Source organism: Oncorhynchus gorbuscha, linkage group LG06 (genome assembly GCF_021184085.1).
Source record: "Oncorhynchus gorbuscha isolate QuinsamMale2020 ecotype Even-year linkage group LG06, OgorEven_v1.0, whole genome shotgun sequence".
In the NCBI taxonomy this organism is placed as follows: Eukaryota; Metazoa; Chordata; class Actinopteri; order Salmoniformes; family Salmonidae; genus Oncorhynchus; species Oncorhynchus gorbuscha.
Window position 1 is genome coordinate 20,606,812 of NC_060178.1, and position 23,202 is coordinate 20,630,013.

The 23,202-nt window shown below is 46.8% G+C and overlaps 1 protein-coding gene across 4 annotated transcripts in view; it reads left to right on the forward strand.

Annotated features, from left to right (window-relative positions):
• The window catches only part of LOC124037659 (protein unc-13 homolog A-like), a 61,071-nt gene extending 42,126 nt beyond the window's left edge, over positions 1–18,945 (forward strand). For 2 of the 4 annotated variants that reach the window (XM_046352592.1, XM_046352594.1), the window contains exons 19-33: positions 105–231; positions 469–565; positions 1,400–1,543; positions 1,802–1,879; positions 2,014–2,091; positions 2,221–2,309; positions 2,535–2,684; positions 4,096–4,219; positions 5,835–5,840; positions 11,015–11,071; positions 11,352–11,432; positions 12,238–12,385; positions 15,235–15,327; positions 15,508–15,667; positions 15,869–18,945. In XM_046352592.1, coding sequence (XP_046208548.1) covers positions 105–231; positions 469–565; positions 1,400–1,543; positions 1,802–1,879; positions 2,014–2,091; positions 2,221–2,309; positions 2,535–2,684; positions 4,096–4,219; positions 5,835–5,840; positions 11,015–11,071; positions 11,352–11,432; positions 12,238–12,385; positions 15,235–15,327; positions 15,508–15,667; positions 15,869–16,157 — 1,721 coding nt within the window. In that variant the 3' untranslated portion in view covers positions 16,158–18,945. The remainder of the gene's footprint in view (positions 1–104; positions 232–468; positions 566–1,399; positions 1,544–1,801; positions 1,880–2,013; positions 2,092–2,220; positions 2,310–2,534; positions 2,685–4,095; positions 4,220–5,834; positions 5,841–11,014; positions 11,072–11,351; positions 11,433–12,237; positions 12,386–15,234; positions 15,328–15,507; positions 15,668–15,868) is intronic. The other 2 variants (XR_006839221.1, XM_046352593.1) reach the window with 2 other exon arrangements.
• Positions 18,946–23,202: the final 4,257 nt, after the last annotated feature.

A 23,202-nucleotide genomic window follows, 5' to 3' on the forward strand; every position in this document is an offset into this window, starting at 1 on the left:
TATAATGCTTTTGCGAGCAGATATGGCACACACACTCTCTCTCTCTCTTTTCTCTTTTCTCTCTTTTCCTCTCTCTCTCTCTCGATCTCTCGCTCAACTCTCAGAGCATAAAAAGAACCGGCTGTGTAAGAGCGCAGATTACATGAACCTGCACTTCAAGGTCAAGTGGCTATACAACGAGTACTGCAGAGACCTGACCTTCTTTAAGAGCCGTGTGCCTGAGTACCCGGCGTAAGTGCCACCTGTGCCATGATGACACACTCACCTTAAAACACACGCATGCATGCAGGCACATACACACATGTACGCACTCACACACTACCTCCCTGGTACTATACAGCACAGCCCATGAGCAGTTCCAGATGGACTGCAGCGACAGGTTTTCTCTCAGACCCCAGAAGTAGTTTGAAATCAAAAGTTTCAGTGGGGTTGATTTAAATTAAACCACCCCCGTGTGATGTCTCCTAGGTGGTTCGAGCCATTTGTCATCCAGTGGTTGGACGAGAACGAGGAAGTGTCTCGAGACTTCCTGCATGGTGCACTGGAGAGGGACAAAAAGGACGGGGTAAACTCTTCTCCTTATGTCCTCAAAATGAAAGTTGTGTTGGTTGTGGCAGAATGAAAGTAATCCCTTCCTTTGTAGCTCCTCACTAAACCTCATAGTTATCAGGCAGACTTATCCTCCTACACGTCTCCAGCACTCATCAAAGACTTCCCTGAGACAATGGATGCCGAAGCACAGATGTTGCAGGGGAGACTGGAGCTAAAAGTAGAAAGTAAGGAGTTTAGAATATAAAGAGATGTTCTCAGAAAGTAGAGAGAGGCTATAAAGAGATTTGTGCAGACTCTTCTCAGGTAGGGAGATAAAGTCTGACTGTACCAGCCTGTGGATTAATGAGCTCTGTTCCCAACCAATGGGAGCTGCCCTTCCCTCATTACCCAGTAGCACCTGGGGGAGCCACCACATACTCACCTCTGTCTGCCAATTAGAGGCAGACAGACAGACAGACCCACCTGACCCGGTCGTCTGTCTGGACTGCTGTCTGGCTGCAAATGACCCTAGTGGTCCTCAGGACAACTAGCATATCTATTTACCCTCTCAAAGCTCAGTGGTCCAGCAGGCCAGACACCATCTCTCTCTCTTCCTCCCCCGTCTCTCTCCCCTGATGTTAACAATCCATGGCCTCTGTCCTCCAATCATAATGGTGTCTCTACTCCTCTCCCCTTCTCTGCTAAGGACCACTCTCTCCTCTTCCTCTATTCCTTCCCCTCTCTTCCTTCCTCTCTCTCAGCTGTGCTAAGGAAAACTCTTTTCTCTCTTTTCCCTCTCTCTCCAGTCTCTCTCTCCTCTCCTCCCATCTCTCTCTTAATGCTCTCTCTCTCTCCTTTCCCGCTACAGTTCCAGGTGACTTCGGAGCATGCTCTGTTCTCCTGCTCCGTGGTGGATGTCTTCTCTCAGCTCAACCAGAGCTTTGAGATCATCCGCAAGCTGGAATGTCCCGACCCCCAGATCGTAGGCAACTGCATGAAACGCTTCGCCAAGGTACACTACAGTATTCTACACACTATAGCCACTTCATTCATGGCTTCATGATGAAACGCTTCGCCAAGGTACACTACAGTATTCTACACACTATAGTAGCCACTTCATTCATGGCTTCATGATGAAACGCTTCGCCAAGGTACACTACAGTATTCTACACACTATAGCCACTTCATTCATGGCTTCATGATGGTAAGCTGAGCCTAGTCACAGAGACAGTGGTTGACATACTCCTATCTCCTCCTGCTCTCTCCTCAGACAATTGGCAATGTTCTCATATCCTACTCTGACATTATCTCCAAGTGCTTTGCTAACTACGTCAACATGGAGAAAGTGGTGAGTGCCCAATCACTGGATGTGACACATTTTGGGTGGGGATGCTCATCAGTATAGTGTAGTGTTTGTGCATTTCAATGAAAATGTGTGGTATTTCGATAGTGTAGTGGACAATGACTTTGTGTTGTTTGCAGCCATGCATTCTGATCAACAACATCCAGCAGCTCAGAGTTCAACTGGAGAGGATGTTTGAGGCCATGGGAGGAAAGGATGTGAGTGGCTCTCATATCCCTGTTTGCCCCCAGTATCAGTCCGTCCGTCCGGGTGTGCGTGGACGGGTGTGCGTTTGTGTGTGCGTGGACGGGTGTGTGTACATGTATCTATTGGTGTGTGTGTTTCAGCTGTGCAAGGAGGCCAGTGACTTCCTGAAAGACCTGCAGTTGAAGCTAAACACTGTGATGGATGATCTCAGCAGGATCTTTTCTGCCAGGTGAGCTAGGCACACTGGTGGGGACTGTCAGACAACAGAGAGGCAGCAAGCAGCCATTCCATCTACTATATATTTCATTAATATCACAGTGCCTTTCTCTCCTTGCTACATAGTCTCATACGAATATGTCAAAATGATGGCATTTAACCTTTTTATGTCACTTCAGCTGAGATATTAGTTGCGTGACTTTCTATGTCTCGTGTGTTTATGTGTGTGTGTGTGTAGTTTTCAGCCACAGATTGAAGACAATGTGAAGCAAATGGGAGACATCCTTGGCCAGGTGAAGGGGACCAACGTGGGAGCTAACAACTGCAGCAGTGTGGCCCAGGATGCTGACAAAGTTCTGGAGCCTATCATGGATTTCCTGGACAGCAAGTGAGAGAGAGAGTTGTCCTGTAATGTTGCTAATCCCATTTTGGCTGTAGTCTCTAGTTCTTTCTTTTCCAGTCTCTTTCAATCTTGCCATCTTTTCCCCGCTCCCTATCCCTGTCGCTCTCTCTTTTAACACATCTTTCCATCTTGTTCTTTCTTTCCTTCTCTTTTTCTTCATCTCTGTCATCTCTCTCTGTGTCTCCTCTGTCATCTCTCTCTGTGTCTCCTCTGTCATCTCTCTCTGTGTCTCCTCTGTCATCTCTCTCTGTGTCTCCTCTGTCATCTCTCTCTGTGTCTCCTCTGTCATCTCTCTCTGTGTCTCCTCTGTCATCTCTCTCTGTGTCTCCTCTGTCATCTCTCTCTGTGTCTCCCTCTGTGTCTCTCTGTGTCTCTGTGTCATCTCTCTCTGTGTCTCCTCTGTCATCTCTCTCTGTGTCTCTGTCATCTCTCTCTGTGTCTCCCTCTGTGTCTCTCTGTGTCTCCTCTGTCATCTCTCCCTGTGTCTCCTCTGTCATCTCTCTCTGTGTCTCTGTCATCTCTCTCTGTGTCTCCTCTGTCATCTCTCTCTGTGTCTCCTCTGTCATCTCTCTCTGTGTCTCCTCTGTCATCTCTCTCTGTGTCTCCTCTGTCATCTCTCTCTGTGTCTCCTCTGTCATCTCTCTCTGTGTCTCCTCTGTCATCTCTCTCTGTGTCTCCTCTGTCATCTCTCTCTGTGTCTCCTCTGTCATCTCTCTCTGTGTCTCTGTCATCTCTCTCTGTGTCTCCTCTGTCATCTCTCTCTGTGTCTCTCTCATCTCTCTCTGTGTCTCCTCTGTCATCTCTCTCTGTCATCTCTCTCTGTGTCTCCTCTGTCATCTCTCTCTGTGTCTCCTCTGTCATCTCTCTCTGTGTCTCCTCTGTCATCTCTCTCTGTGTCTCCTCTGTCATCTCTCTCTGTGTCTCCTCTGTCATCTCTCTCTTCTCTTTTGGTTTGAACACCATTTCTTGTCAATTCTTGGCTGGTGCGCTGTTGGACTCCCTTCTGTCGCTCATTATTCCCTCCCTCCCTCCCTCCCTCCCTCCCCTCCCTCCCTCCCTCCCTCCCTCCCTCCCTCCCTCCCTCCCCCTCCCTCCCTCCCTCCCTCCCTCCCTCCCTCCCTCCCACCCACCCTCCCTCCCTCCCTCCCTCCCACCCTCCCCTCCCTCCCTCCCTCCCTCCCACCCACCCCCTCCCTCCCACCCACCCACCCTCCCTCCCTCCCTCCCACCCACCAACCCTCCCTCCCTCCCTCCCTCCCACCCACCCACCCTCCCTCCCTCCCTCCCACCCACCCTCCCTCCCTCCCACCCACCCTCCCACCCTCCCTCCCTCCCTCCCTCCCTCCTTCCTTCCTTCCTTCTTTCCTTCCTCTACCTTCGCTCTGTCTCCTGTCAGCCTGACGCTGTTTGCGAAGATCTGTGAAAAGACGGTCTTGAAACGTGTTCTGAAGGAGCTGTGGAAACTGGTGATGAACACTATGGAGAGGACCATCGTCCTGCCCCCTCTCACCGACCAGACGGTACGAACACACACCCTTCTGAGCATGCAAATATTCATGCACACATGCACGCAGTCACTCACATGCACGCAGTCACTCACACTCACATGCACGCAGTCAGTCACACTCACATGCACACAGTCACATACACTCAAAATGAACACAGTCACACTCACATGCACACAGTCACATACACTCAAAATGAACACAGTCACACTCACATGCACACAGTCACATACACTCAAAATGAACACAGTCACACTCACATGCACGCAGTCACATACACTCAAAATGAACACAGTCACACTCACATGCACACAGTCACACACACTCAAAATGAACACAGTCACACTCACATGCACGCAGTCACATACACTCAAAATGAACACAGTCACACTCACATGCACACAGTCACACACACTCACATGCACGCAGTCACACACACTCACATGCACGCAGTCACACATTCTTTGATACACACACACAGCCCACACTACCAACTGCTACACAGGCACAAACCACTTCTCAGTATGGGATGAGAACCAACACAGATCAGAGTTATTTTTATTCAAGGGATTCATGCTCTGATATGTGGTATGTGATGTAGATGTATTTAAGCAATAAGGGCCGAGGAGGTGTGCTATATGGCCAATATACCACGACTAAGGGCTGCTTTTAAGCACGATGCAACGTGGAGTGCCTGGACACAGCCCTTAGCCATGGTATATTGGCCATAACGTCACAACCACCGAGGTGCCTTATTGCTATTATAAATTGGTTGCCAACATACTGTACTTAGAGCAGTAAAAATAAATGTTTTGTCATAACCGTGGTATACGGTCTGATATACCACAGCGGTCAGAAAATCAGCGTTCAGTGCTCAAACCACCCAGGTTATAATGAATATTTGATCTGTTCTGAGTACAGTATTTAGTACAACAAACTCTACCACATACGCACCCAGTAAGCAGCCAGGACAGTCATTAGACAGGGAAGAAGTAGGGCTGAGATAGATGGCAGACATTTTGTTGACATTATAAGATGCTTACAAGTGACTGTATAATAATAGATCTGATTGGTGATTATTAAGTAATGATGGGCCTGATATGCCCCTCTCCCCAGCCCCCAGGCCACATACAAAAAGACCCCCAGTCTTTCATTCACTCCATAGATTTTGGTGAAACCCAAAAGTGGAAATGGGAAGGAGTGGACAATGTCATTCTAACCCTGTTCTCCAGGATGGTGCTCCTAGTCACAAACTAACATCTAAACTCAATTACTTCCAACTCAACATTGACATTGATACAACTGTTGAGCCTTTCATGTTGGACAGCAGCCGGTATATTTATTTTGCTTTTGATATATCTGTTGTCATTTTTGTTTGGTAACAAAAGAGCCTCACATCATTCTATAGTAGCATGGTTGCCCTGTATCTCTATCAGTTCGACCCGCCTGGTGTGGGTTTGTCCCACAGGGGCCGTTCCAGTCTCAGTACTGTAGGTCACTCTGTCCCTCTCTCCTATCCATTTGATATGTGTATTACTGCTGCTTGGAGGATTGATCTGGGGCTCCGTGCAGCATCACTGACCCTCCTATCTGGTTATTACATCCTACTCCCACTGCTCTTCCTCCACAGATGATTGTAAGTACGGCACATCCTGCGTGTCATTGTGTCTGTCTGTACCACAGTTGGTTAGTGAAGGGTGGTCAGTCCTCTGCTATATGTGGCTGCAAACTGTCCCCCCCTTTGTCCCCCACATCCTCACTCCTCCTATATGTCTCTCTGTCTTCCACCTGCTCTGTTGTTCCTCTCCTCCTCTCTCTGTTCTCCTCTCTTCTCCTGTCCTCCTCTACCTCTGTCTCTCTCTCTCTGAGGTGACAGCTGCATGGTGCATTCCTGACTGGCTCAGAGAAGGCCCCACTCTCCCCCATACGAACCCACCAATCGGACGCCCCCCTGCCTCATACTGCCCTTTGCCCTGCCCCACCCCCAGTGTTGCCTGTTCTTCTATTGAATATGGTCGCAGGGCTCCCTTTCTGTGTGACTCTGCCGTTGTGGCTTAATACCTGGTGCCTGCCCCTATCCCAACTCCCCTGTAGTAATTCTCCCAGTATGTCTCTGCAGGCCTGCTGTGTTGATCTGTCCTGGTTTGGTTCCATGTCCTGTTGTTGTCGAATGATAGTCATAATAGCATAGCGATAAGCTAAGGTATATACTTTCACCATCGCTGGTCTATACCAGAAGTGGGGGTTAGTACTGGTGACACACACATACACATACAGTAGACATACAGTAACAATCAACCGTTTGGACACATCTACTCATTCAAAGGTTTTTCTTTATTTTGACTATTTTCTACATTGTAGAATAGTTTTGATGTCTTCACTACTCTATGTAGTTACCAAAAAAGTGTGAGATTCTTCAAAGTAGCCACCCTTTGCCTTGATGACAGCTTTGCACACTCTTGGCATTCTCTCAACCATCTTCACCTGGAATGCTTTTCCAACAGTCTTGAAGGAGTTCCCACATATGCTGAGCACTTGTTGGCTGCTTTCCCTTCACACTGAAGTCCTACTCATCCTAAACCATCTCAATTGGTTTGAGGTCGGGTGATTGTGGAGGCCAGGTCATCTGATGCAGCACTCCATCACTCTCCTCCTTGGTCAAATAGCCTATACACAGCCTGGAGGTGTGTTTCTGGTCATTGTCCTGTTGAAAAACAAATGATAGTCCCACTAAGGGAAAACCAGATGGGATGCCATATCGCTGCAGAATGCTGTGGTAGCCATGCTGGTTAAGTGTGCCTTGAATTCTAACTAAATCACTGACAGTGTCACGAGCAAAGCTCCCCCACACCATCACACCTCCTGCCCCATGCTTCATGGTGGGAACCACACATACAGAGATCATCCTTTCATCTACTCTGCGTCTCACAATCACATGGCGGTTGGAACCAAAAATCTCACATTGGGACTCATCAGGCCAAAGGACAGATTTCCATCGGTCTAATGTCCATTGCTCGTGTTTCTTGGTCCAAGTAAGGCTCTTCTTTTTATTGGTGTCCTTTAGTAGTGGTTTCTTTGCAGCAATTCGACCATGAAGGCTTGATTCACGCAGTCTCTTCTTAACAGTTGATGTTGAGATGTGTCTGTTACTTAAAATCTTTGAAGCATTTATTTGGGCTGGAATCTGATGTGCAGTTAACTCTAATAAATGTTTCCTCTGCAGCAGAGGTAACTCTGGGTCTTCCTTTCCTGTGGCAGTCCTCATGAGAGCCAGTTTCATCATAGTGCTTGATGGTTTTTGCGACGGCACTTGAAGAAACATTCAAACTTTCAAAATACTACATGATTCCATATGTGTTGTTCCATAGTTTTGATGTTTTCACTATTAGTATACAATGTATAAAATAGGAAAATAAAGAAAAACCCTTGAATGAGTAGGTGTGTCCAAACTGTTGACTGTTACTGTATGTCTGAGAACCCACTTCTGCTCTACAGCACATAAACCCTCTCAATGCTTTAAATGTTGTTGTGTTTTCTCAATTGTATCGTCCCTAGTCTGTAACATCTGGATTGCTGTTTTTTTTCACTTACTTTTCTAGAATAACTAGAATTTTTCTAGTTTTTTTCTATTTTTCTAATTTTTCGGGATAGGGGGCAAGATTTTTACTTTTGGATAAATAGCGTGCCCAAATTCAACTTCCTGCTACTCATCCCCAGAATATAAGATATGCATATTATTAGTATATGTTATATGTTACTGTTTGAATCATCTCTGTGAGTATAACATAACTTATTTAGCAGGACAAACCATTTTTTGAGGTCACTGTGTATTCAATGAGATTTCATTGGGAAACCAGATTTCTAAGGGACTTGTTTGCAGTTCCTACCGCTTCCACTGGATGTCACCAGTCTTTAGAAATTGGTTGAGGTTATTCCTTTGTGTAATGAAGAAGTAAGGCCATATTGAATGAGTGTCACTTGAAGTGGACTTTTTGAGAGAGGCGCGTGACTCGAAAAGTAGAGTCAGTTTGTTGTCTTCCAGATCATCCCGTCTTCAATTTGATCGATTATTAACGGTTAAAAATACCTAAAGTTGTATTACAAAAGTAGTTTGAAATGTTTTGTCAATATTTACAGGTAACTTTTGAGATATTTTGTAGTGACGTTGCGCAAGTTGGAAGCTGTGTTTTTCTGGATCAAACGAGCCAAATAAATGAACATTTTGGATATGTATCGATGGAATTAATCGAACAAAAGGACCATTTGTGATGTATATGGGACATATAGGAGTGCCAACAAAAGAAGCTCGTCAAAGGTAAGGCATGTTTCATATTTTATTTCTACGTTTTGTTTCGCGCCTGCAGGGTTGAAATATGCTGCTCTCTCTTTGTTTACTGTTTTGCTATCATCAGATAATAGCATCTTGTGCTTTCGTCGAAAAGCCTTTTTGAAACCTGACATGTTGGCTGGATTCACAGCGAGTGTAGCTTTAATTTGGTATCTTGCATGTGTGATTTAATGAAAGTTAGATTTTTATAGTATGTTATTTGAATCTGCATTTTCCCTGGCTATTGGCCAAGTGGGACGCAAGCGTCCCGCCTATCACAGAGAGGTTAAAAATATATATTTTTTCAATGTTTGATCTCTCTGGTGGAGATGTTTCTGGCCGTCAGTGGCCTTCTGTCTTTATCTGAAGCTAGAATGGGCTCATTACCAAGACTGCTCAATGATACATGATGAAAACATGACCACGACAAAACATAGACCTCTGGATTACATTATGTTGATACATCAATTTGGATCTGTAGACTTTGCTGGATTACATTATGTTGATACATCAATTTGGATCTGTAGACTTTGCTGGATTACATTATGTTGATACATCAATTTGGATCTGTAGACTTTGCTGGATTACATTATGTTGATACATCAATTTGGATCTGTAGACTTTGCTGGATTACATTATGTTGATACATCAATTTGGATCTGTAGACTTTGCTGGATTACATTATGTTGATACATCAATTTGGATCTGTAGACTTTGCTGGATTACATTATGTTGATACATCAATTTGGATCTGTAGACTTTGCTGGATTACATTATGTTGATACATCAATTTGGATCTGTAGACTTTGCTGGATTACATTATGTTGATACATCAATTTGGATCTGTAGACTTTGCTGGATTACATTATGTTGATACATCAATTTGGATCTGTAGACTTTGCTGGATTACATTATGTTGATACATCAATTTGGATCTGTAGACTTTGCTGGATTACATTATGTTGATACATCAATTTGGATCTGTAGACTTTGCTGGATTACATTATGTTGATACATCAATTTGGATCTGTAGACTTTGCTGGATTACATTATGTTGATACATCAATTTGGATCTGTAGACTTTGCTGGATTACATTATGTTGATACATCAATTTGGATCTGTAGACTTTGCTGGATTACATTATGTTGATACATCAATTTGGATCTGTAGACTTTGCTGGATTACATTATGTTGATACATCAATTTGGATCTGTAGACTTTGCTGGATTACATTATGTTGATACATCAATTTGGATCTGTAGACTTTGCTGGATTACATTATCTGACTCATTAGAAATGAGGACTGATTGGCTTTGAACCATATCCATTAGCCTAGCAGACGGACAGTTACTAAGAAGTCCGCTCCATTAGTCAGTCAGCCAATCAAACTGTGGGGACAGGACCCTTCCGGAAGTATTAACCAATGTCCTCTCTTTACAGGGGAGGGTGAAGCTTGCTTGTCACAGTGATGTAAGGACTAAACCCACTCTAGCTCAATATCTCTTTTCTCCATTTTTTTTCCCGCCTGTCTGTCATATTCAAAGCAGTGGAAGCGATCTTTTCTCTCTTTTCCTCTTTGCCAGATTCTCGTACAGTTCTGTAGACGTACCTGGAGCTGCCTGTATCCGAGCCTCCACACAGCCCAACTACTACTGGACACATGGAGCATTGACGTTACAATACACACCGTTAGCACACTAACAAACACCCCAAAGGACAGGACTGCTCGTTGCCTGACCATGACCGCTGTTCCTCAACCGACTTGCATTGAACGTCCATGATGGCGTAAATGATTTGATACGCCACATTTATGAGATGAGAGTGGAACCCTTCTTGGTGTTGTCTTTTCGTAGGAGTATAATGATTTGTTTGTTTTGTCTGTTCTCTATTTGAAGAGTGTTCTCTTAGAGATAAGATGTAACCGCAGAGTGATGGGTGCTGTGTGGGGCACTTTGTGGTATATTCTGCTAACAGAGTATCGCAGAGTCGTCATAGATACAGGATATATCACACCGTGCTACTGTGAAGGCGGTGGGCTTGCTGGCTTGGTTGAACCTCTGCATTTACTGTCTGTGTGAGTGTGTATTGTGTGCGTGTCTCTGCGTGTGTGTGCTCTTACTTACAATAAGCTGAGCTCCTGTCTTGTGTGTGTGTGTGTGTGTGTGTGTGTGTGTGTGTGTGTGTGTGTGTGTGTGTGTGTGTGTGTGTGTGTGTGTGTGTGTGTGTGTGTGTGTGTGTGTGTGTGTGTGTGTGTGTGTGTGTGTGTGTGTGTGTGTGTGTGTGTGTGTGTGTGTGTGTGTGTGTGAAAAAGATAATGACTAGTATGACAGCTAGTATTTCTGAAAGTCCTGTAATGTGTTGAGGGAGTTTTGGAGTGTGAATGTGACAATTGTCCGTCTTTTGTGACATGACGTGACTGGTACCCTGCGTGGTGATCATAATGAAGTCCTCTTCCCTCTGTTTTACCTCTGCTCGCCTCTAGGGAACTCAGCTCATCTCCAACGCTGCCAAGCAGCTGGGACAGCTCTCCAAGATAAAGGTACCACACATCTTGTCTCACGCCACATTACTACTCTCTGCATTTAAGAGTTGTGTATTTAATACGATCTGCATTTAAGAGTTGTGTATTTAATACGATCTGCATTTAAGAGTTGTGTATTTAATACGATCTGCATTTAAGAGTTGTGTATTTAATACGATCTGCATTTAAGAGTTGTGTATTTAATACGATCTGCATTTAAGAGTTGTGTATTTAATACGATCTGCATTTAAGAGTTATTTCTTTGCGTTGTTAACCTGTCTATGTGTTTGTTTCTCAGGAGCACATGGGTCGTGAGGAGGCCAAAGCCCTGTCCCCTAAACAGTGTGCTGTGATAGAACTGGCCTTGGACACCATCAAGGTACAACCCAAAACTACTGTCTTTCTCCTGAACCTAAGCTAGAGTGGTAATTTTAGGAACTTCCATTGAAGTCAGTGAAAGTGTTGGCTTTAGGCTAGTACAGTTAAACAACCCTAATCTAGAAAAATGATTTTCAAGATGTATGAAAAACTCGTTTTCCCAGCCATGTCCTGTCTAACTGTAGCAGACAGGTCTGTGATTCAGTTTGTGAAGTTTCCTGTGTAGTGTAATTTAAGGCAGATTAAGCTGAGGTAAACGCGGCTTATTTACATTTGAATAAGGGCTTGTCAGTGAGCCAATGACAACTACGTCTCTGCCTGAGTATAGTATGCCTATGGAGTATGAAAACATAGTGTGCTAACATAGTCGTGTATCAGGAAACGTCAAGGTGTGGCTTTCAGAAAAATGAAGTAGTAGGATTGAAATGTCTGTATAATGTCTGAAATGTATCTGCATGTCATTTATTTCAAGGACATATGGGTGTGGTGGGTCTTGTAGTGCACACTCAACACACTTCAGCCTAGTTTGGAAACAACTATAGTCGGACTCTGTGTCCTCTTTCTCTCTCTCTCTCTCTCTCTCTCTCTCTCTCTCTCTCTCTCTCTCTCTCTCTCTCTCTCTCTCCCCATCTCTCTCTTCCTCTTGCATTCTCTCTCTCCCTCTCTCTTTCTCTCTCTGTCTCTTTCTCTCTCTCTCTACCTGTCTCCCTCCTTCTCTCTCTTCCTCTTGCTTTCTCTCTCTCCCTCTCTCTTTCTCTCTCCCGTTCTCTTTCTCTCCCTCGTTCTCTCTCTCTGCCTTACTGTAGCAATACTTCCATGCTGGAGGGGTGGGTCTGAAAAAGACCTTCCTGGAGAAGAGTCCTGACCTGTTGTCTCTACACTACGCCCTGTCCCTCTACACCCAGGCCACAGACAAACTCATCAAGACCTTTGTTTCATCTCAGATCGCACAAGGTAGGGTGCCTCTCCAACCCCTCTTTCTCTCTATTGCTCTCTCTCTCTCTCTCTCTCTCTCTCTCTCTCTCTCTCTCTCTCTGTCTCTCTCTCTCTCTGTCTCTCTCTCAATCTCTTTCTGCCTCTACTCACCTCACTCTCAAGTCTTCCATTTCTTTACTTCGTTCCTCTCTCCTCCACCTCCGTACAGTCCGTTTCTCTCTCACTGTGCTTAATGGACATTGATGTGTGTAATATGGCCACTTACTGAGTGTAATATGATTCCATAGCTCCGTGTGTCCTTGTTTTCCTTCTGTGCTGTTATGTATCAGAGACATTCTCTAACATATCCTGTGTTGTGGTTACTCCAGAGTTTCCCAGAAACCCACTATTTTATTTCCTGTTAAATATTTCAGTGGTGTTGTAGAACCAACTGCTTTAGAGGGGTGCTTTCTCTCCGGGTTATAAAACATTTAATTCTCTATTCAGGCTCTCCGGGAGCTTAAAGAGAAACGCGTTATGTGATCAGACCGGTATTTGAGATTGAATTAACGAGAGATTCTGAACGAGAACAAGTGAGTCAGACAATGACTGGACAAAAGGAGTGTGTGTGAGTGGGTGGGTGTTCATCTCTGACTGACCGTTTGAAAGAGTATCTTATTTGAACCACAGGGTCAGTCTCCTGTATAGTTGGGGATTTCTGTTTTGCTTATTTTGTTTAGCCCTCCTCCTTTTTGAACGATGGAGTGATGATGATGATGACAGGTGGATCAGTTTGTCTGGAAGGGCACCCTGACATACCATACCCTCTGTTCCACACACACACGCACACGCACACGCGCACGCGCACGCACGCACGCACGCAAAATGGCCAGTCATCCCTCCCCAGGACAGGTTCCTCCAGCAGTGACAGGAGTTGACAGTTCCTTCTCCCCTTCGGCAAAACGCAGAATCGTAAAATCAGCAGTGGCGCTCTCTTTGTCAGGGTACAGTACCCGTCAAAAGTTTGGACACACCTATTCATTCAGGGGTTTGTCTTTATTTTTACTACTTTCTACATTGTAAAGTAATAATGAAGATATCAAAATTATGAAATAACACACATGGAATCATACAGTAACCAAAAAAGTGTTAAACAAATCTAAATGTATTTTATTTTTGAGATTCTTGAAAGTAGCCACCCTTTGCCTTGATGACAGCTTTGCACACTCTTGGCATTCTCCCAACCAGCTTCATGAGGAATGCTTTTCCATCAGTCTTCAAGGAGTTCCCAGATATGCTGAGCACTTGTTGGCTGCTTTCCCTTCACTCTGCTGTCCTACTCATCCCAAACCATCTCAATTGGGTTGATGCAGCACTTGGTCACATAGCCCTTACACAGCCTGGAGGTGTGTTTTGGGTCATTGTCCTGTTGAAAAACAAATGACAGTCCCACTAAGTGCAAACCAGATGGGATGCCATATCGCTGCAGAATGCTGTGGTAGCATTCTAAATAAGAATACCTTGAATTCTAACTAAATCACTGACAGTGTCACCAGCAAAGCATCTCCACACCATAACACCTCCTCCCCCATGCTTCACGGTGGGAACCAAACATGCAGAGATCATCCTTTCACCTACTCTGCGTCTCACAAAGACACGCAGTTGGAACCAAAAATCGCAAATTTGGGCTCATCAGACCAAAGGACAGATATCCACTAATGTCCATTGCTCGTGTTTCTTGGCCCAAGCATGTCTATTCTTCTTATTGGAGTCCTTTAGTAGTGGTTTCTTTGCAGCATTTTGACCATGAAGGCTTGATTAACGCAGTTCCTCTGAACAGTTGATGTTGAGATGTGTCTGTTATTTAAAATCTGTGAATCATTTATTTGGGCTGGAATCTGAGGTGCAGTTACCTTGAATGAACTTATCAAGTCAGTCAAAAACAAATTCTTATTTTCAATGACGGCCTAAGGAATAGTGGGTTAACTGCCTGTTCAGGGGCAGAACGACAGATTTGTACCTTGTCAGCTAGGGTATTCGAACTTGCAACCTTCCGGTTACTAGTCCAACGCTCTAACCACTAGGCTACCCTGCCGCCCCAGCACGCTACGCTGTGTGAAGGAGGCTTTGTTGCGAAATAGGTTTACAGTCTAACCAGACACCTAGGTATTTGTAGTTGTCCACATATTCTACGTCAGAACCATCCAGAGTAGACATGTATGCACCCTGCCTCAGTATAAATGTGACTGGGCTGCTGGACTGCTCCCACAGCAAGGTCCCTCTAGTTGCCATGCTTGCTCTGTGTAAAGGGTTCGGCAAGGAATGGGCTTATCCATCTGACTGGATCCATCTCAGCATGTTACTTGCCTACTCTGCTCTGCCCTGCAGCAATAGAGGAGGCCTGTGAAAACCCTCTCCTCTCTCACTACCAGTCTCCTCTGACCTGCCTCCCACTACCATCACCGCTGCATCCTAACTGAAAGGCTCCTACCCCCTGGGGCTGGGCAGGCAGAGTCACAGGGCAGCTATGGGTGGTTACATGAAATTATCCAAAGAACTTTAATAACATCAGATGCTTCTTATATTTAGTTTGCCTGGAACTGTTAAGTGAAAAGTTCTTTACAACCCCAAACCACTTATAGCTGCATTCTCTGATTGTCCCCTCATACAAGCCTATTTCTCTCAAGCCATATGAAATATGTTGTTTTTTCACCCTCAGACAGTTACATCTGCCAGACTTAAGCATACAGCCTATCATGACTGTATTGTACAGAGGGAGTATGGGCTGAAGGGAAGATATTCTGGCTATAGTGTTGGCCTGCCTACAGCAGTGAAAGAGGCCCCACTCTGGGCCACAAAGGAGTGACTTGTGCCCCTGCCCCTGTCAGGCTCTGGTGTGGAAGATGCCGTGGGAGAGGTGTCTATCCACGTGGAGATCTTCACCCACCCCAACACTGGAGAGCACAAGGTCACCGTCAAAGGTCAGTGTCCAATCAATTCTGTCAGATCTTTCATTTGACCATGTCTTAAAAATTGTTGTCAGAAGGTTACTCATACCACAGAAAATGTCTGTTTGGCTTTGTTGGACGGGGTGTGTTAAAACCTTGTTGATAAATTACCTCCCGTATCTATCTATTTTGTCCTCTCCCTCTCTGTCTCAGTGGTGGCAGCCAATGACCTGAGGTGGCAGACCACAGGGGTGTTCCGTCCCTTCGTTGAGATCTACATCATTGGTCCTCATCTAGCTGACAAGAAGAGGAAGTACGCCACCAAATCCAAGAACAACAGCTACGCCCCCAAATACAACGAAACGTTTACATAGTGAGTATTACAGTCTGGCCTCAGTGGTACAAAGCATCTTGCGATTTTGGTGGCATCTTATTGGAAGTGACCATGTTGAATATCAAAGAGGGAATCCTGTCAGCTTTTCATCTATTTACCTGATCACACTTCTACATTCCAAAGTGGTGGAATCCGTGTCATTGACTCTAAGCTGTGAGTCTCTGTCTTCTCTCCTCGCAGCGCCCTCAGTAACGAGGTGGGCACAGAGTGTTACGAGCTGCAGGTGTGTGTGAAGGACTACTGCTTCGCCCGGGAGGACCGTACCGTGGGCATAGCCGTGATGCAGTTGAAGGACATGTCTTCTCGGGGCAGCGTAGCGTGCTGGCTCCCCCTGGGGAAGAGGGTCCACCTGGACGAGACGGGCCTCACCGTCCTCCGCATCCTGTCCCAGCGCAACAACGACGACGTGGCAAAGGAGTTCGTCAAGCTCAAGTCAGATCAGCGCTCTCCCGAGGAGGGCCGAGGATGAGAAGTCTTTATTCGCTCAGCGCCATCTACAGGCTAGGAAGTCCTTATGCGGACTGACTGCAAGCCAAACTACTGCCCTGATGTTTGAGTGTTGGTGAAGCACAGAGAAACAGTTCTTTACTATAGTACTGTTCATACATCTTATTGAAGAGGACATGTGATACCATCTACAGGCATTGTCCTGATTGTCTTGAAAGCACCAATACCTTTATTATGAATATAATGAATCATGTCATTTTGCATACATATATTCATAAACACAACAAACTCACGAAACAGACACACTTACTACAACACATTCACACAAAAAAGAGTTTAAAGGGATAGTTTGGGATTTTATCTACTTTCCCAGAGTCAGATGAACTCGTGGATACCATTTGTATGTCTCTGTGTCCAGTATGAAGGCAACTAGAGGTAGTTTCGCCAGGCAGTGCTAAATAGCTTAGCACAAAGACTTGAATTCCTCGTGTGGAACTAGTCGAGGAGACAGCGCGAAGAGTTCACGTCTTTGTGCTAACCTAGCGCTAACACTAGTTAGAAGTGGCTTGCGAAATTACCTCTAACTTCCTTCATACGGGACACAGAGACATAATGGTATCCGCTAGTTCATCTGACTCTTACGAAAGTAGATGAAGGGCTGCATTGCCAAAATCCTGAACTATCCCTTGATAGAGTATATTGTCTTCCTTTAACTCTCCCTCTCCATTTCTCATAGCATGGGCCATGTCTATTTGTGCTCTTCCAATCACACATTTGAACTAGATTCTGCCAATATTGACTAGTTCCATGCATAGGTATCTAAATGGTCCTGGAGATCAAGATCTTGTAGCCTTGACCTCTTGTCTATTACTTACTGTATATTACCTGCCCTTTCACTTCCTTTATCTAGACTAGTGCCAATGGATCAATCAATAATGTTATGTCAAGTCAAGCCCCAAGCACAACAGGACCAACTGTGTACAGCAGACCATCAGGCTTTTAGGCCTCATCCATTCCAAAGAGTAAGGTTTACACACACTGGTTTATGATAGTATTTCTATGTGTTCTGGACCTTTCTTAATTCCCCTGTGGAGTTTTCTATAGGAGAGCAGGCTGGACTAAATATAGATTGAAATGTTTATATATATTATATAGAGAGATATTATCGGTCAATTTATGATATATTTAAAGACTATATGAAGGCTTTGACCTTGAAAAGAGTGTCCCGATCTGTGTCGCAGTTTATAAGTCTGTTTGTCTACCCTGTTACAGAGCACACTGCCTGAAACCCTCAAATGCCTTGTCCTGTAGAACCTGTTGTCTGTCTTCAGTACAAAGTGAGAGCAACCTGATGAAGACAAGCCTCGGAGCACTGCGATTCATCAGTGTGTGTGTGTGTTTGAGAGAAAGAATTGATTGAGTGTGTGTATATACTGTTTATGTGTGTCATAATATTACACGAGTGACATAATGTAGACACCAGTGTTCCCTGCTTGTGTAAATGTGTTAATCACAGAAAGCCATTGAGAGGAGAGAACACAATACAGTGGAAGAATGCGTATTCTATAGTATATTTTGTTTCTTTGAGAATTTCCTAAGTGTCTTTGACTTCGGGGACTGAAAGTAAAGCAATTTTGGGAAGGTTTATTGCTCGTTTGATCGTAAAACATTACGTGTGTGAACAGAGCTCCATTCGTTTGCCTTGGAAAACAGCCACCTCCTCTCTCTCCTTCAACCTCTCTGATCGATATGTGTCAGCGTGGAGGAGAGCATTTAGAGACTAAAGACAGATACATTTCTTACCGCTTGCGTTGCCATAGCAACCTCTTGTCAAATGATGATGTCAGGCCACACGTGACCCCCACGGTCTCTTTCTTCCACTCTGCTGGGGCAGGCACATAACGTAGACATGACCACATTTACCTAAAATGGCCTCTTACCAGGCTGTCTGGTCCTGGTTTTGTGCACACAGGGTCTGTTCACAAGGGCTATAGTCAGTCCTGCCCACTCCAATGAGACTTGCCAGATGGTGACTGAGATGGCTTTGTGGGAACAGGACCAGTGTCTAGGGCTGTTTATGTGAACACTTGCCGTCTTGTTCATGGCGCTCACATTTAGAAGCAGCACATGGAAGGATATTCAGCACAGGGAACCCTTGGAGGTGTAGTAGCTCATATTGTGACCATGCTGTATCTAGTGCCATTCCAGGACCTCCACCTGAATCCTTTATTATTGATTAAACTGCTTGGAGGAGGTTGAGGCTGCAGAAGAGGAATGTATGTATTCCTGTGATGTCATGATTGGCTTATATTATGTCTGTGATTGTAATGACAGGTCTCTGATCTCCCCTCCTCTTCCCTCTACTGCCCACTGTACTGCCTCCCTTCCCTCTACAGCCCACTGTACTGCCTCCCTTCCCTCTACAGCCCACTGTACTGCCTCCCTTCCTTCTACAGCCCACTGTACTGCCTCCCTTCCTTCTACAGCCCACTGTACTGCCTCCCTTCCCTCTACAGCCCACTGTACTGCCTCCCTTCCTTCTACAGCCCACTGTACTGCCTCCCTTCCTTCTACAGCCCACTGTACTGCCTCCCTTCCTTCTACAGCCCACTGTACTGCCTCCCTTCCTTCTACAGCCCACTGTACTGCCTCCCTTCCTTCTACAGCCCACTGTACTGCCTCCCTTCCCTCTACAGCCCACTGTAATGCCTCCTCTTCCCTCTACAGCCCACTGTACTGCCTCCTCTTCCCTCTACAGCCCACTGTAATGCCTCCTCTTCCCTCTACAGCCCACTGTAATGCCTCCTCTTCCCTCTACAGCCCACTGTACTGCCTCCTCTTCCCTCTACAGCCCACTGTAATGCCTCCTCTTCCCTCTACAGCCCACTGTAATGCCTCCTCTTCCCTCTACAGCCCACTGTAATGCCTCCTCTTCCCTCTACAGCCCACTGTAATGCCTCCTCTTCCCTCTACAGCCCACTGTAATGCCTCCTCTTCCTCTACAGCCCACTGTAATGCCTCCTCTTCCCTCTACAGCCCACTGTAATGCCTCCTCTTCCTCTACAGCCCACTGTAATGCCTCCTCTTCCCTCTACAGCCCACTGTAATGCCTCCTCTTCCCTCTACAGCCCACTGTAATGCCTCCTCTTCCCTCTACAGCCCACTGTAATGCCTCCTCTTCCCTCTACAGCCCACTGTAATGCCTCCTCTTCCCTCTACAGCCCACTGTAATGCCTCCTCTTCCCTCTACAGCCCACTGTACTGCCTCCTCTTCCCTCTACAGCCCACTGTAATGCCTCCTCTTCCCTCTACAGCCCACTGTAATGCCTCCTCTTCCCTCTACAGCCCACTGTACTGCCTCCTCTTCCCTCTACAGCCCACTGTACTGCCTCCTCTTCCTTCTACAGCCCACTGTAATGCCTCCTCTTCCCTATACAGCCCACTGTAATGCCTCCTCTTCCCTATACAGCCCACTGTAATGCCTCCTCTTCCCTCTACAGCCCACTGTAATGCCTCCTCTTCCCTCTACAGCCCACTGTAATGCCTCCTCTTCCCTCTACAGCCCACTGTACTGCCTCCTCTTCCCTCTACAGCCCACTGTAATGCCTCCTCTTCCCTCTACAGCCCACTGTAATGCCTCCTCTTCCCTCTACAGCCCACTGTACTGCCTCCTCTTCCCTCTACAGCCCACTGTAATGCCTCCTCTTCCTCTACAGCCCACTGTAATGCCTCCTCTTCCCTATACAGCCCACTGTAATGCCTCCTCTTCCCTCTACAGCCCACTGTAATGCCTCCTCTTCCCTCTACAGCCCACTGTAATGCCTCCTCTTCCCTCTACAGCCCACTGTAATGCCTCCTCTTCCCTCTACAGCCCACTGTAATGCCTCCTCTTCCCTCTACAGCCCACTGTAATGCCTCCTCTTCCCTCTACTGCCTGCCTCCCTTCCCTCTACAGCCCACTGTACTGCCTCCTCTTCCCTCTACAGCCCACTGTACTGCCTCCTCTTCCCTCTACAGCCCACTGTAATGCCTCCTCTTCCCTCTACAGCCCACTGTAATGCCTCCTCTTCCCTCTACAGCCCACTGTACTGCCTCCTCTTCCCTCTACAGCCCACTGTAATGCCTCCTCCCTCTACAGCCCACTGTAATTCCCTCTACAGCCCACTGTAATGCCTCCTCTTCCCTCTACAGCCCACTGTAATGCCTCCTCTTCCCTCTACAGCCCACTGTAATGCCTCCTCTTCCCTCTACAGCCCACTGTACTGCCTCCCTTCCCTCTACAGCCCACTGTACTGCCTCCTCTTCCCTCTACAGCCCACTGTACTGCCTCCTCTTCCCTCTACAGCCCACTGTAATGCCTCCTCTTCCCTCTACAGCCCACTGTACTGCCTCCTCTTCCCTCTACAGCCCACTGTAATGCCTACAGCCCCTGTAATGCCTTCCCTCTACAGCCCACTGTAATGCCTCCTCTTCCCTCTACAGCCCACTGTAATGCCTCCTCTTCCCTCTACAGCCCACTGTAATGCCTCCTCTTCCCTCTACAGCCCACTGTAATGCCTCCTCTTCCCTCTACAGCCCACTGTAATGCCTCCTCTTCCCTCTACAGCCCACTGTAATGCCTCCTCTTCCCTCTACAGCCCACTGTAATGCCTACAGCCCACTGTAATGCCTCTTCCCTCTACAGCCCACTGTAATGCCTCCTCTTCCCTCTACAGCCCACTGTAATGCCTCCTCTTCCCTCTACAGCCCACTGTAATGCCTCCTCTTCCCTCTACAGCCCACTGTAATGCCTCCTCTTCCCTCTACAGCCCACTGTAATGCCTCCTCTTCCCTCTACAGCCCACTGTAATGCCTCCTCTTCCCTCTACAGCCCACTGTAATGCCTCCTCTTCCCTCTACAGCCCACTGTAATGCCTCCTCTTCCCTCTACAGCCCACTGTAATGCCTCCTCTTCCCTCTACAGCCCACTGTAATGCCTCCTCTTCCCTCTACAGCCCACTGTAATGCCTCCTCTTCCCTCTACAGCCCACTGTAATGCCTCCTCTTCCCTCTACAGCCCACTGTAATGCCTCCTCTTCCCTCTACAGCCCACTGTAATGCCTCTTCCCTCTACAGCCCACTGTAATGCCTCCTCTTCCCTCTACAGCCCACTGTACTGCCTCCTCTTCCCTCTACAGCCCACTGTACTGCCTCCTCTTCCTTCTACAGCCCACTGTAATGCCTCCTCTTCCCTATACAGCCCACTGTAATGCCTCCTCTTCCCTATACAGCCCACTGTAATGCCTCCTCTTCCCTCTACAGCCCACTGTAATGCCTCCTCTTCCCTCTACAGCCCACTGTAATGCCTCCTCTTCCCTCTACAGCCCACTGTACTGCCTCCTCTTCCCTCTACAGCCCACTGTAATGCCTCCTCTTCCCTCTACAGCCCACTGTAATGCCTCCTTTTCCCTCTACAGCCCACTGTACTGCCTCCTCTTCCCTCTACAGCCCACTGTACTGCCTCCTCTTCCTTCTACAGCCCACTGTAATGCCTCCTCTTCCCTATACAGCCCACTGTAATGCCTCCTCTTCCCTATACAGCCCACTGTAATGCCTCCTCTTCCCTCTACAGCCCACTGTAATGCCTCCTCTTCCCTCTACAGCCCACTGTAATGCCTCCTCTTCCCTCTACAGCCCACTGTAATGCCTCCTCTTCCCTCTACAGCCCACTGTACTGCCTCATCTTCCCTCTACAGCCCACTGTAATGCCTCCTCTTCCCTCTACAGCCCACTGTAATGCCTTCTCTTCCCTCTACAGCCCACTGTAATGCCTCCTCTTCCCTCTACAGCCCACTGTACTGCCTCCTCTTCCCTCTACAGCCCACTGTAATGCCTCCTCTTCCTCTACAGCCCACTGTAATGCCTCCTCTTCCCTCTACAGCCCACTGTAATGCCTCCTCTTCCCTCTACAGCCCACTGTAATGCCTCCTCTTCCCTCTACAGCCCACTGTAATGCCTCCTCTTCCCTCTACAGCCCACTGTAATGCCTCCTCTTCCCTCTACAGCCCACTGTAATGCCTCCTCTTCCCTCTACAGCCCACTGTAATGCCTCCTCTTCCCTCTACAGCCCACTGTAATGCCTCCTCTTCCCTCTACAGCCCACTGTAATGCCTCCTCTTCCCTCTACAGCCCACTGTAATGCCTCCTCTTCCCTCTACAGCCCACTGTAATGCCTCCTCTTCCCTCTACAGCCCACTGTAATGCCTCCTCTTCCCTCTACAGCCCACTGTAATGCCTCCTCTTCCCTCTACAGCCCACTGTAATGCCTCCTCTTCCCTCTACAGCCCACTGTAATGCCTCCTCTTCCCTCTACAGCCCACTGTAATGCCTCCTCTTCCCTCTACAGCCCACTGTAATGCCTCCTCTTCCCTCTACAGCCCACTGTAATGCCTCCTCTTCCCTCTACAGCCCACTGTACTGCCTCCTCTTCCCTCTACAGCCCACTGTAATGCCTCCTCTTCCCTCTACAGCCCACTGTAATGCCTCCTCTTCCCTCTACAGCCCACTGTAATGCCTCCTCTTCCCTCTACAGCCCACTGTAATGCCTCCTCTTCCCTCTACAGCCCACTACACTCCTTCCCTTCCCCTGGGTTTTGGTTCATCTGCCCCAGGTATCATTTAAACAACAGGATATCAGACTCTCTGCAAGTAGCTGTCCTTACCAATTACACCTTACTCTAATGGTCCAGCCCCGAAAAGCACAGATTTTGATTGTGGTTTGCCTATTTAAACATGTGTACAACTTGAGTCTATCTAATCGGCACAGTTTCTATCGAGATCAGTCGGTTTGGAGCAGTCATATAATGTTTACAAAGCAAGTAATTATCAGCACAGAGTGCTTTCGTTGTGTCGTGTAAATGCTGTTTTGAAACGGGGGACAATGGCTAAACAACATGGAGAGCAGTGTCAACAGAATCAGCGTAGAGAGGATCAACAACATACTCGTCATCATGGGTATTGTAAATAGTACTTCTGTACCAGACATATATACACGAGATATATGGAAAATGTATATCGAAATAGTTACA